A 14,246-nucleotide genomic window follows, 5' to 3' on the forward strand; every position below is an offset into this window, starting at 1 on the left:
CACATACACACACTCACACACTCACTTACACACTGATGTGCTTGAATCCTGGAGTCCTTAAGCCACTAATTTTAGACTTATATCCCTGGGAAAGCCCATGAACTGCTCAGAGATTTTGGCTAATGGTGTATCTAGTGTATTGTATTCCTTATCCCATTCTCTATACTGTACTATCTCTGTTAAGGGTTTTGTTCTGGGTCAGCCAAAAAGCCTAGGTGCTGGTCTGTGTCCCATATGGATAGTAAAACATATAAAGCATACATGAAAAAAACTATTAATTTTAGCCCATAACACACACACACACACACCACATCTGTTTGGCTCTGAATACATTTTATAAACTTCAATAAATAAATCAGCATGAGGTCCATAATTTGGGCAAATAAAGCAGATTTTTCAACCTGAGATTGTTACCAGATCCACTGCGTTAGACATTTTACCAAAAGAGAGAAAGGTTATAACTGGGCTAAATAAAATGCTTTTTAACAATCAAAATATGTACATTAACATGAAACGCATTGCGCTTTTATATCTAATCCTTCTCACACACAAGGCCAGTCTGCCCTTGCATCTGAAGTCCCCTATAGTCCAGCTCAGTGGGCTCTTCCCATGCATGTCCAAAACAATGATTAATGTAAGAGGAGCACTCGTATATCTTAACATTTGCCGTAAAAAAGAAAAGAGAAAGAGAAAAAAAACAATTAAAAAGGCTCCTATCTCTGCCAAAGGACAGAATTCCACATGAGAGGAATAGAATGTTCTGTCTTGCACTTCTACATGTCTCTCTGGCTGTCTTATCTGGCCTCGGACAGCCAGCACTAGAGTTTCAACCTCAGACAAACAAACAGACAGACTCTCGCTCTTCTCTCTTCTCCCCTCTCTCTCGTTCTCGCTCGCTCTCTCTTGCTCGCTCTTGCTCGCTCTTGCTCGCTCTCGCTCTCTCTCTCTCTCTCTCTCTCTCTCTCTCTCTCTCTCTCTCTCTCTCTCTCTCTCTCTCTCTCTCTCTCTCTCTCTCTCTCTCCCCCTTCCACTTGCTTTTTCTCTCTCTGGTTCATGGATTACTCTTACAAGTCACTCTTGAAATTCTCAGACAAACTTAAACACATCATAATCACGACATGCCCTGCCTTTGTAGCTCCATCTGGAAAGCCTTACAAATCCTCAAACATCCGGCCAAGATCTTATTTCTGTTTCTAAAATAGGGGTAATGAGATTGAAGTTTAACATCTAACAACAGGTTGCATGAGATGTTATGGTTGTCTCATCTTAAAACATCTCATCAATTCAAGAGTATGTGTTCTGATTTAAAACTATCATGATGTTATAAGTTGTTTAACTGTTATAAAATGGTCCTGGTGTTTTATCTGATAATGTTGTCTCCCAAACTGTATTATTGTGTGTGTGTGTCTGTGTGTGAGAAGATAATCTTTCCTTGTCATCCCTCGCCCCATCAGGCATTTGGAGGACAACCAGATCAGTGTGATAGAGAGAGGAGCTTTCCAGGACATCGAAAAACTGGAGAGATTGTAAGTGTCCCTAAATGACTACAAGGGAAATGTGTGTGTGTGTGTGTGTTCACCTGTCAGTAGACTGATCAGGGGTCAGCCTATCGCTCTGTAGTCCGTTTCCTGCTCCTGTGTGTGTCTGTGTTGTACACACACCTCCTCCCTTTCACAAACACAGAGACAGAGAGAGACACCTTCGTGCTGGAGGGAGAAGGCTTTGGCTCACACAGGCTCAGCTGCAGCTGCTCTCTTCACATTTACATTTTACATTTAGTCATTTAGCAGACGCTCTTATCCAGAGCGACTTACAGTAAGTACAGGGACATTCCCCCCGAAGCAAGTAGGGTGAAGTGCCTTGCCCAAGGACACATCGTCATTTGGCACGGCTGGGAATCGAACTGGCAACCTTCAGATTACTAGCCCGACTCCCTCACCGCTCAGCCATCTGACTCCTACCATCTTCACCTAACCCACCCTGATGCTCACGCTCAGGGTGGGTTAGAAAGAACAGCCAGGAGAAAACAAACAAAAAACCACACCTCAAAACACAATAATCTCTGATTTCCTAGATCACTGACTAGACTAGATGTTTGACTGAGTGGGCCGCCAGGTTGTTTACACCACACCACAGGGTACTTGAGTTATTTCACTCTGGGCGCTTTGCACATTGGCTATACCCAAATCTCAAGGTGCCAAGCCAGAGAATGTGTGTCGTAGTCATGGTAAAAATGCCTTTCCAGCCACAGGGCTTTTACTTCCATCTCCACATCCCGCCAGACGATCTCCTTACCTGGATGTTATTCTGCAGGGACGTTTACCTTATTCACCAGCCAGGAATTTCACACCCCCGTTACCCTCATTCATGATGAGGGTATGTTTTTGTGAGACTCTCTCTCTCACACACACACACATACACACACACACGAGGTGAGGAAGTTCAGGTTGGCGAGAGTGAAGGGGTGAGATAGATGTTGTGATTGTGGACAGAAGAGTCAACACTGTTGTTTTCAAACCAATTTCTGTTGCTACCCTGTTTACAAGATTATCCGTTACAAGATTATCTTCAGTACTCACAGTTCTCATGCTATAGATTGATCTATGTTAAAAGTGTGGGGGGGTTAGTGAGAGACCTTGTATCTGGTGTGCAACATTGACTAGATCAAAGCATGGGTGCCACAGTCAGTCAGTGGATAGAGTGAGTAGGTAGAAAGTAGTAGAGAGATTACTTTGTTGGATAAGGAAAGTGACAGTTGAGGGAGGTGATTTCATATTGTGTCTCCTCGAGGTCAGCAGAGTTCAGAGGCTGAGGCTTTTAGCACCATGGCTGTGTGTGCTGGGTGTGTGTGAGGCCGGTGCTGGGTGTGATAAGATCTGGCGGCTACTTTTTGGATTGACTCCTCGTTCCCTCCTCCACATACTTCAGCCTCTGCCCCGTGACCTTCTGCAAGCCCCGCCCCCCCCGCCCCCCCCCCCCCCCCCCCCCCCCGCCCACACCTCATCCCTCACAGGAGGGGTTTGGGATCACGATCAAGCTCTCCCATCCATCCCAACTTCCTACAATGCTAGCCTGTGATGTCTCATGTAGTTGATGGTAGCTTTCAAAGACTGGTGTTCGATAACCTATGCCCTGACCTGCGGGAAGCGACCGCGAAACAAGTTTTTGCCCAGCTGTGACCTCTTGACCCCATGTCACTGTCTTTCTGGTCCACAATGACCAGATGTCCGTCCACTTCAGAGGAGGACTCCTAACGATGGATAGTGTGTCGTTTATCTTTGTTGCTTATCTGCTCTCTCAAAGGCACAGATGGTTTCTGGGTTAGCGCTTGATTTAAATCAAAGTTTATTTGTCATAGACTCTATCCTACAAGTACAATGTGCAGAGAATTGCTCTTTGCTTATTCCGTAAGTGTGATTATAAAATAAAAATATAGAAAACATGACCAAAAATGTAAAATAAATAGATATGCGTTTTCTATTCCCATGCCAACATTCCCTATCCATTTTTACACACTTAAAAAAATATACTTGAACTACTATATTGTATGTGCATGATTTGACATAGTGTAATGTGCTTAAAGTCCTTGACACTTTAATTGAACTCAGTAGTTCTGAGCATGCTAATGTGTGTACTGTCTCCTCAAGGCGCCTGAACAGGAACAAGCTGCAGGTTCTACCAGAACTGCTCTTCCAGACGACATCCAAACTGGGCCGACTGTAAGTGTGCTCCTCCTCTCTTCCTCTCCTCGTTTTCCCCTCGTCCTCTCTCTCTCTCTCTCTCTCTCTCTCTCTCTCTCTCTCTCTCTCTCTCTCTCTCTCTCTCTCTCTCTCTCTCTCTCTCTCTCTCTCTCTCTCTCTCTCTGTCCTTTGATATGTGATACTTAAAAAACACTGCTGTCAACTTCCCACTGACTTCGTCCACTTTCATTGGTCTGGAGGGTGGTTTGACATAATATTTAGCTTCTTATTGGGTTTGAATATGAGGTGAACTGACGGTCAGAGAGCTCTCCTCGTTTCTTTCTTTCTCTCTCCATCCCTCCCTCGGGTGTTGGGTGTGTTTCATTTGTGTTGCGGCTCCCTGCCAGGCATCAGGTGACGCACAGCGCTGCTCTGTGCCGTGTTCTGGAAGGTGAAAGTGTGAGACTGGGCGGTTAGCCTTGGTGCAGTGTCAATTTTTCTTTACACCCAAAGATCAATTTTCCCAGAGTGGTTCGAGTGAGCGGCCGGGCCTCACCGCCAGCGTCCAGCTCTCCTGTCAGACAGGACGGCCGCGCTCCCCCGGGAACGGCACTCGCCTCGGGTTTGACCCCGGAGAGGAAACGGGCCTTGAACCTTGCAAGTGTTTACGTTGGTTCTTTCTGTCCAAGAGAAGGGATGGCAACAGAGAGGTAGCTGAAGGAGTTCTGAAACCCTGTTCAATCTTTCAATGATAAATTAGGTTTGTGTGTGAAATATACTGTATTTCTATCAAGAGATTTGAAATTCTTAAAAAGGAAAATGGACCATTCTAAAACTGTGATACTCTAATGATTTCTACGGTTGTAAGAAGGTATTTAGTTTTTATCTGGTCCGGTTTCAGCTCTTTATGAACTTTCATAGGCCTATATAAACCCTGTCCAGAGAACGATAGATGACCTTTCCCATGTCAGTTTGTCACGCTCTCTAATGTTAGTGGAACATGAGTGACCGGAACATTCTGACCCCTAGACGAATGAGTCTTTGGCAGTGTAACACACAGGACATCATGGTCTGACAAGGTTATTCAATGTGAGTTTGAACTCCCAAGTCTCTTTCTGTCCTATCGCTCTCCTAGCCAACACTCAGCTTTACTTGGAGTCAAACAGAGGGAAAGTGGACTGGACTTTTAAGAAAAGAAAAGAGGAAGTCAAAATGGGAGTCAGTTGGCTGAGCGGTGAGGGACCCTATAGTAATCCGAAGGTTGCCAGTTCGATTCCCGGTCATGCCAACTGACGTTGTGTCCTTGGGCAAGGCACTTCACCCTACTTGCCTCGGGGAGAATGTCCCTGTACTTACTGTAAGTCGCTCTGGATAAGAGCGTCTGCTAAATGTAATGTAAATGTAAATGATGAGGAGGAGAGCGAAGGAGAGAGGGAGGGGGGGGGGGGTGTTATACGTCATTGATGTGAGATTGCCATCATTTAAAGGGATGAATCATTTAAGCTGTGGAGACAGTGGCGGGGCAGATGAAAGAGGAGAAAGATGGAGGGAGAAAGGGAGGCTGGCTGAAACTGCAGATACTGATACACCCAACCACAAGCCCATATTTTGTCTGATTAGGGTAGAGTGAAGGTTGTGGTGAAACTTGGGGGGTCAGGGGGGAAAGCCAGGGGATGGAGGGAGGATGGAGGAAGGATGGAGGAAGGATGGAGGAAGGATGGAGGAAGGATGGAGGAAGGATGGAGGAAGGATGGAGGAAGGATGGAGGAAGGATGGAGGGAAGGATGGAGGAAGGATGGAGGAAGGATGGAGGAAGGATGGAGGAAGGATGGAGGAAGGATGGAGGAAGGATGGAGGAAGGATGGAGGAAGGATGGAGGAAGGATGGAGGAAGGATGGATGGAGGGGTAACGGCAAACTGTGATTAGATTATGAGAGCTCAAACCCGTGGCCTTACCGCCATGATGGGTGAGCTCGAGGAGAGAAAGGTGAAGGATGACTTGATGCTCGAAGAGACTTTGAAACTGTTCTAGAGTTACCGTTTCTAGGTTGGTGCTCAAACAGTGAAGTGGTTTGTCTGAGGGGGGGCCTCTGAAGGAGGTTATTTGTCTTTACTTTCTCTCTCTCTCTCTCTCTCTCTCTCTCTCTCTCTCTCTCTCTCTCTCTCTCTCTCTCTCTCTCTCTCTCTCTCTCTCTCTCTCTCTCTCTCTCTCTCTCTCTCTCTCTCTCTCTCTCTCTCTCTCTCTCTCGCACGCTCGCTCTCTTCCTCCCCCCTCTCCTATCCTTCAGACCTCCATTCCTCCCTCTCTCCGTCTGACCAGTGTGGAGCCAGAGAAGACCCAGTCGGAAGGTGGCCTTGAAGCCTGTTCGCGTTTATGATAATTGACAGTGTTGAGGCCCCCCCATATTACTGGGACTTCCTCCTGGGCCCCCGGGGGCCCAGTGCAGGCGGGGGATAGGCTGTGACGTGGCGTTTGAGTCCTGAATGTTGAGGGTCAGGGATGCCTCGGGGACTGGACCGCTGTAAGGTCACGCTCCCTCCCTCCCCACCCCTGTCAGCTCCACACATACAAACACTCACAACCCCTCACCTCCCTGGAAGCTTTCGCAGACGGTCTTTGGGTTGGGAAGCGTCAAGTTGTTTTCTCGTCGCCCTGGCTCCAGACAGGGTTTGGGGGGGTTTTCACGGCAGTCTGTATATGTGAGAAACAAACAGCTCTCCCACGCATCACATCTACAGTTTATCTCCCCATGGCTGCTTGTCTGCCTGCCTGCCTGCCTGTTGCTGCACCAGTGGCTTATCCTGGCCGGATCTGCAGTGTTTGTGTTTGTGTGGGATTTAAAGATTTAAAGAGTTTGATCGATACAGATTCCCTATAGGGCCTCATGCCATGCGCTGTCACCATGCCCAGGTATGAGTGATGATGTCCGAATCTCTCTCTCTCTCCGACTCAACCACCGTGCTGGTATCAGTTCTTCTCTGAGAGACTCGTAATACTGTCTGACAGTTAATGTGGTTGTGTACAGCCTGGCCAGAGCCCCACCCCCCCTCCTCCCTGCCTCTCAGATATCTAGTTAATAATTCAACATGTCCCAAACGGAGGTCTGAGTCCTGGCACGCAGCTCCGCTACAGGACCCTCCGCCGCAAGTCCCAGCTCCACCACAAGGCTCGCTCTGATTGTTTGCATAGAAACTAATGTCTCGCAGAGGGCGACGCGGCCAAATGTCTTCCAGAATAGGGCCTAGCTCAGCCAGTTTCCCCCAGCCAGACGACTGTGTGATTTACTCCAAAGACATATTTAGATAAATACAAGCTACAAAGACTTTTGGAGCTCCGCTGTGGTGGAGACGCACGCACGCGCACACACACGCGTCCAATGCACGCACACTGTAAATACACAACAGTTTGATTTAATGAGTTTATGAGTTGTATTTGAAATGCGGGGGATGATTTCATAAATGTTTATACATGTTTATGAATGCTATTGTCACTATTTTCCGTAGAGATAGCATTGTTTGGTTTCACAGAGAGAAGACAGTGTCGTTGCCAGTAAGGAAATCCATATACAATCTATTATGCACACTCACACACACACACACACACACAGCAGGCACACAGGAAGAAAAAAAAAACCCCATCTCTGCTCTGTTTCTCCTGACAGAAGGAATTAATTAATAAAACTGTAACTTTTTTTTTCTTGGCCCGTTTATATCCAAACTGGCAACCTTGTTGCTGTGTCTCACCTCTGTGTTTATCAAACCCACGTGTAACACAAGCATTTCTAGCTGGGGTGCATTTGATTTGACAGCCAGGGCATTTGAAAGTTAGCAGAAGCAACACCTTTGCTCCATATGGCTGGTTAGCAGCTGAGGGCGAGAGGCTATGAAAAAGTAGACGGGGCAGATCGCCGTGAGGCCGTCGATTTTATAGAGCAGAGACTTTATATGTACTTTGTGGTGTGTACTGAAATAGCTGAGATACATGAGGTAGCAATTTCATGTCCAAATAAAGGTAAGGATCATGCGGGAGTCTGCATATTTAGATTTCGTTTAAACCCTCCCCCTTGACCCATTTATCCATTTACTGGTCTGCAGGGGCCAGGCGCTCTCAGGCTGGGGCTGTGGGTCAGCTCTCCTCTCAGAATGTTTGTTTAATCACAATTAGGGTTTACATGGGAGACGTAATCAAAAACAGACGCGTGTTTGGAAACTTGGATGTAGGAGGAACCCAGATATCCTCTCTGTGTCTAATGCAGAGGACAAAGGAGTCTTGTGTGGATTGTCAACCACTTTCCTTATTGGACGACATAATGCGTCCTGTTTTGAGTTATGGCTTTATTCACCTGGCAGGTATTCAGACCCTAGGTGCTCTGTGGGTGCTTACACGGGGCGTTTCTGGACTTGTGGGGTCGTTCTAAATGTTTTATCTAGAAACGGCCTCCAGGAACATAGAGCTCAGGACTTTAGTCATTCAGTCTGTCTGAATGTACAGTACAATACATCCTTATCCTTTCACTCCCTTGGTATTGATACAGTGGGGAACATTTTACTTTGTTGGTATTTGATTATAAACGATCCTGATTAGTTTTCTTATGATTTTCCCTATATTTTTTTCCTTACCAAGAATATTTAAGCTCGACCTTTTTAAGAGAACCACTGGGTTTATTTATGGCTAGAGTTTGGGGTGACGAGAAAACACGAGATATTGTTGGTGTGTAATGGGTAACTGTGTTTGTGCAGTGTGCAGGGTTCGACTCCAGCTGAGACGAGTAGGAGTGTAAAGCGTGGTGTGGGGCTAGCTGCAGGCGGGAGGCCCAGTAGACACAGGAAGCAGAATGGGTGTTACAGGAGATGTGTGTTTGTTGGTAAGGATGTCTCTGCCATGCATGCATACCCGAGGCCTAGACGGCAGATTTATTTTGTTTAACAAAATCCCGTTGGATCACGCAAATGGAACTCAACAATCTTTATTGCTCTCGTAATTGCTCCCCCCCCCCCCCCAGGCCTGTACGATTACACCGTGTTTCTCTTGGTGTATGCATACATGTCAAACACACACACACACACATTCCTTACGTTACTTCCTCTCGCTCATACAGACAGAACATACAGGCTCTGCTGTGTCATACTGTACACGTCCAAAGATGACCACTGCCTGCATTCACCTTCAACCAGGTTATGTGGAGGCCATTCAAACACCGGAGGTGCCGTGTCAAATGCCCAGTTCCTTTTCTTTGGGCTGTTGGTAACGGTTGTGCTCGCAATACACAGTAGGGCCCATAAAACAGACGAAGATATTATCTAATACACCCTGGTGAATGAACCACTTAGAAGTATAGTTTGGGGCCATTACGCAACAGGGTGTTTACCACAATGGTTCACATGATTATCAGCAGTGATAGTAATTGAATAGAAATGGACAGAACTGCTAGCACATGTTTAGAAACATTTGAAACCCACTCACTCTTTTTTTCACTTCCTACTCTTTTTCCCCTAATTCTTTTTCTCCATCTCACTCTTTCTCTCATTCACTCTTTCCCTCGAGCTCATTATCTCTCAGCGGCTGTTTTAATAACCAAAGTTTATAACTACAACTGAACATCCATTGAGGAAAAGAGAAAGAGAGAGAGGGAGAGAGAGAACTAGTGAAAATGAAGACCAGCTTCCTCCCCACATGAATAGTGGCACCGGATTTAAACATGCTCCCAGTAACTACAGTGTAGATTTAAGCCACTTAAAAACATAGAGATATTTATATATGCGTTTGTGCCTTTACTCTGTGTAGGACGAAGGAAGATGTGGGTAGACAGTAACATTATACTCTACTGTACGTACCAACCAAACCAAACCAAGGTTTGTCGGGCATTATAAACACTTATAGATAAGATTTGTACTTATTTTTTTACAGGATAAAGAAACGTATAGCAACTGTTTGTGTGGTGTAGCTATACTGTATGCTGTGGCTTAAGATGTGTTTATGCTTCTCTCTGGGCTGAGCCCTTGCAAGACCTCAATCTTCAGACCTGACCTTACTGGAACCCTTGGCAGGGTTCGCGCTGCCTTCACACTTGCAAAAACAAACACCAAGTGGAGAGGAGGACTGCTTCGCTTTCTGCATTATCCAACCCACATCTACCGTGGCACTCACAGGTCAGGAGAGAGGACAAGCATACAATGAAACACCCCTCCCCCCCCTCCCCTCCACCCCCACCACACACACACTGTCACACAAGATTGATAACGGCTTTTGACAGAACATCAAATTTGCTGCAGAACTACTTCTGGATTTTGTGTCGGGGCTACAAGTGTGTTTGTGCTCCGTGTTGAGCCCTCCGTGACATGCATCATCAGCGCCGAGATGGATGGGAGAGCTAACTGGCCAGAGAAATGTCAAACCGGTGCCACATTCTCCCTTCTTCCCCCGTCACTATGGTGACAGGAGGCTTGTGGTTCGAGTCAGCTTCTGTTTTCTCTCTCGATCTACCTCTTTCTCCCTGTCTCTTTCTTTTTCTCTCTCACTATCTCACTCTCTCTCCCTCTACCTCTGTCACTCTCCCTCTCCCTCTACCTGTCTCCCTCTCTTTCTCCCTCCCCCTCTCCCTCTCCCTCTCTTTCTCCCTCCCCCTCTCCCTCTCCCCCCCCCCCCCCCTCTCTCTCTCTCTCTCTCTCTCTCTCTGTCTCTCTCTCTGTCTCACAGATGTAGCCACCCATGCCATAACTCCCTAACGCTCAAAACATGCACTACTAATCTTACTTAGCCCCAGTGACCAGTTGTGCCACAATTTGGCTGTGACACCTTTTTGTTAAAGACACTTGTTTTATGTGAAGCAAAGGGATTGTGGGCCGTCTTCTTCCATGGTCCGTTTACGAGGCAACCATTGGCCTCCGTGGTCCTACTCCCAGAAATCCCTTGTGTTTTTATTGCATAGGGAGAATGGTCTGGTAGCTAATTACAGCTTCCTTTTATGATCTGCTGTAATGACCACAGCCACTCTCCTTCAGGCAACAATGGCAGCGCCTGTGGGATTTTATAGGGTTTTTCCAATCCAAGCTGTTTTAACTCTTCATTTATTTCTGTTGTTTTTATACACTTTTGTTACCATGACAGCCTTTTGTAAAAGCCTGTGAAATCTTATTGTCAGCATATGCTCTGAGAATGTGCACCCATTGATCTCAGTGGGTTAACACAGTCCTCTGACATGCAGGAGATGTTTGAACCTAGTCACCCCCCGGCAAGGTTTGCCGAATGGTTACTATTTTCTACTTGTTTCTATTGGGTTCTAAGTGCACACAGTGACATCTCCACTACCTGCAGTGGTGACCCAGAACAGACAGCAGATGGAGTTAAACCCAGAACCTCTTTCCCTCTTCTCTCTCCCTCCCCTCTTCTCTCTCTCTTCTCCCATCCCTCTTCCCTCCTCTATGTCTGTCTTCCTCCCTCCAGTCTCACAGACAGACTTCTGTAGGAAGAAGTGCACAGTCTCACAGACAGACTTCATTGTAGTTTATTATAACACCGCTGATTTCTAAAACTCAGAGGACCTCACAGCGTTTTCCTGTAGAGAAAGCATAACAGACGGAGACACACAGACAGACATTAGCTGTGCAAATGGTTATCACAAGTAGCTTAGAGTAATAAACAGTAACCAATAACGGGGAACCACAATAAACTTCTCCTAGTCACATGACTCAGGGGGATGGGAATAGCTCAGTGGTAGAGCATCATTGTAGATCAAGAGGCCGCAGGTTCGAATCCACCGTACGTCACTATGAATAAAAACGTCAGCGAAATTAACACATAAAAATAATAATTCAAACCGGCTAGGCGTTTAATGTGCTAGCTTTGAAGAATGAGGTCATCAGTACTGGAATGACCGTCGCTGGTCTCAGTATTACTCCTTTGTCTTGAACCAAAATAAGAGCTTATATTACTCTCTGACACACACACACATACACACACACACACACACACACACACACTTTTCGGTACATGTCCTACTCTCTCTGTCTTCATGCTGGAGATGTGTCTGGAGTTAATGACAAAAACACCCTTGCTGCTAGCTTCCATAAAAGTCTGTCAGGCCCAGGCTCTGGCAACAGGCTGGAGGTACCTTGTCCTGGACCAGCGCCGGCCCCTAACCCAGCTCAGCGCTCAATCTCTTCTCATTTTAAAGAGCAGGATTTAAGATTGTGTGAACTGATCCTAGTTCAGGGGATTAGAGTCAAATGGGATGTACCGGTTGCAGTATTGCACTGAGTGCACTGTTGGTGTTCATCTCTTGGAGTAAACTCCAGCCTCCGTGTCTTCCCAGTTCCTCAGGTTCCACACGGAAAGTGACATCATGTTGCCCGTATTACGAACAGTGTCCTAACAATCACCGTGCAGAGGAACAGAACCAAGTGGAAGCGATGCGGGTCCCTTTAGTGCTGATGACAGCAGGGTAGTCTCGACAGACAGATACACCAGGCTTCATGCTACATCTACTAGCCTCCCAGCCACAAGGAACCCTCACAAACGCCTTCTGTGTCTGGGTATGTTGAACTAGTCTGTCTCTGTACTGTGTGTCGTAAAAAAGGAGTAACGGGAAGAGACTAGTGGTGCCTACGAGTGGCAGACCGTGGCGCGACGCAGTAGGCTTAGCCCTACGCGGGAAGGTGAGGGAAGAGCGATAGCAGGACCAGGGAAAGACACAGGACGGTGGAGGATTAAGGCGGCGAGGCAGGGGGAGAGCTGGGCTTGTCCGTGTACAAAGCGCCAGCAGCCTGGGTTACCTCTCCGCTCGTGGCTCCTCCACAAGCCCTCCCTGAGGAGCCTCTGTGTCTGGGCTTTATATGGTGCAGCGTCACGTTGAGTAGCTGTTGGCTGACAGGAGCATATAGCGGTGCGTCGCGCTGACCTACACACACACACACACACACACACACACACACACAGAGCGCACATGCGCACACGGATGCACATACAGACACACTGTCTGATGTATATTTACACACACACACGTGCACGCACACACACACACACACACACACGGACCTTGCCATCGCGCATGTCGTTCCATCTAAATGTTTACAGCTTGAAGCAAACAGCAGGATAAATCTGTCTACGGGTTAGTCTTGGCCTGTAACTCCTGAGAAGCTAGCTAGGTTCTGAAGTGTGTGGACGTGCGTGTGCGGTTGTGTGTGTGTGTGTGTGTGTGTGTGGTGAATCTGCAATGTGTGTCCTGGGGCCTGCTAGAGGTGAGTCCACATGTCTGTCAGTGGACTCATGCATATTGGAATATTTTCCATATTTTCTCTGCTTGCATCAGCTCTGAGGCAGAGGGATAGACATGTGTTGCTGATTAAGTGGCCTTTGTAGGGTTATTAAGCCTTCTAAAACACACATCTCCAGGCATCTGCGGCTCTCATGTGGTCATACTGTTTTATATAAGGTGTCAGGACACTGTCTGGGTGTTGAAAGTGCGTGCGTGTGCCCGTTGATGCATACGTGCCTCGTAGAGAAAGCCTGTGTGTGTGTGTGTGTGTGTGTGTGTGTGTGTGTGTGCGTCCACCAGACCACTACCAGGAGCGCCAAGCTCACCAGCCCCTGGTCCATGTGTCTTTAATGGTCCATGGTGGTGAGACGGGGCTGGTCCACAAGCCGCCTAATCAGCACTGACCCCAAACAAGCAGGCTGCTCTCCCCTCGTCTGCCACAGCCAGACACACACACGCTGACCCCTGGCACACTGCTTTTCCCCTCATCGGTTCTAACTGAACCTGTGCTTCCATGCCCGTAAGAGAAACAAACACCAGCTAATTAGTCTCAATCTATTATTTTCTGTTTAGATTGGATGAGTGCTTTGTGTGTGTGCTTTGTGTGTGTGCTTTGTGTGTGTGTGTGTGTGCTTTGTGTGTGTGTGTGTGTGTGTGTGTGTGTGTGTGGTACCTATGGCCAAGGGCTTGTTGATAGTTTGAGCACAGCTTATCAGATCTTCAAGTGTTACAGTGGCTCAAGAGACCTAGCCACTTCCTGTGTGTGCATGTGTGCCCGCGTGCACCTCATTAACCCTGCGTTTTCCAGTTCATCTAATTGGGGTTTACTGGTCTTCCTGTGTGAGACCCAGGGGTGAACTCTTGATTGCATCCACTCGGCCTGTAGTACCTCTGCAGTCTGGGGAGGAGCACTTCTGGGGGGGTGGGGGGGTGTGTCTGTGATGTGTGTGTGTGTGTGTGTGTGTGTGTGTCTGGGGTGCATGTGTGTCTAAGCGCCCCGGGGCCAGATCGATCACCACTCGTTGATGTGACAGCCGGACCGATGGCTGTGGTGCAGATGTTAGAGAGCAGAAGGGCCCTCAGCAGCCCTCTAACGCTGTGTGGCGTCTGACAGGCTGTGTGGTGTGAGACAGGCAGTGTGGTGTGAGACAGGCTGTGTGGTGTGAGACAGGCAGTGTGGTGTGAGACAGGCTGTGTGGTGTGAGACAGGCTGTGTGGTGTGAGACGGGCTGTGTGGTGTGAGACGGGCTGTGTGGTGTGAGACGGGCTGGGTGGTGTGAGACGGGCTGTGTGGTGTGAGACGGGCTGGGTG

The 14,246-nt window shown here is 47.6% G+C and overlaps 1 protein-coding gene across 1 annotated transcript in view; it reads left to right on the forward strand.

Moving 5' to 3' along the window:
- The window catches only part of slit3 (slit homolog 3 (Drosophila)), a 128,578-nt gene that overhangs the window by 6,871 nt on the left and 107,461 nt on the right, over positions 1–14,246 (forward strand). The window contains 2 exon segments of the mRNA XM_067247126.1: positions 1,455–1,526; positions 3,648–3,719. Coding sequence (XP_067103227.1) covers positions 1,455–1,526; positions 3,648–3,719 — 144 coding nt within the window.

The sequence above is a fragment of the Osmerus mordax genome, chromosome 12 (assembly GCF_038355195.1).
Source record: "Osmerus mordax isolate fOsmMor3 chromosome 12, fOsmMor3.pri, whole genome shotgun sequence".
Taxonomy (NCBI): domain Eukaryota; kingdom Metazoa; phylum Chordata; class Actinopteri; order Osmeriformes; family Osmeridae; genus Osmerus; species Osmerus mordax.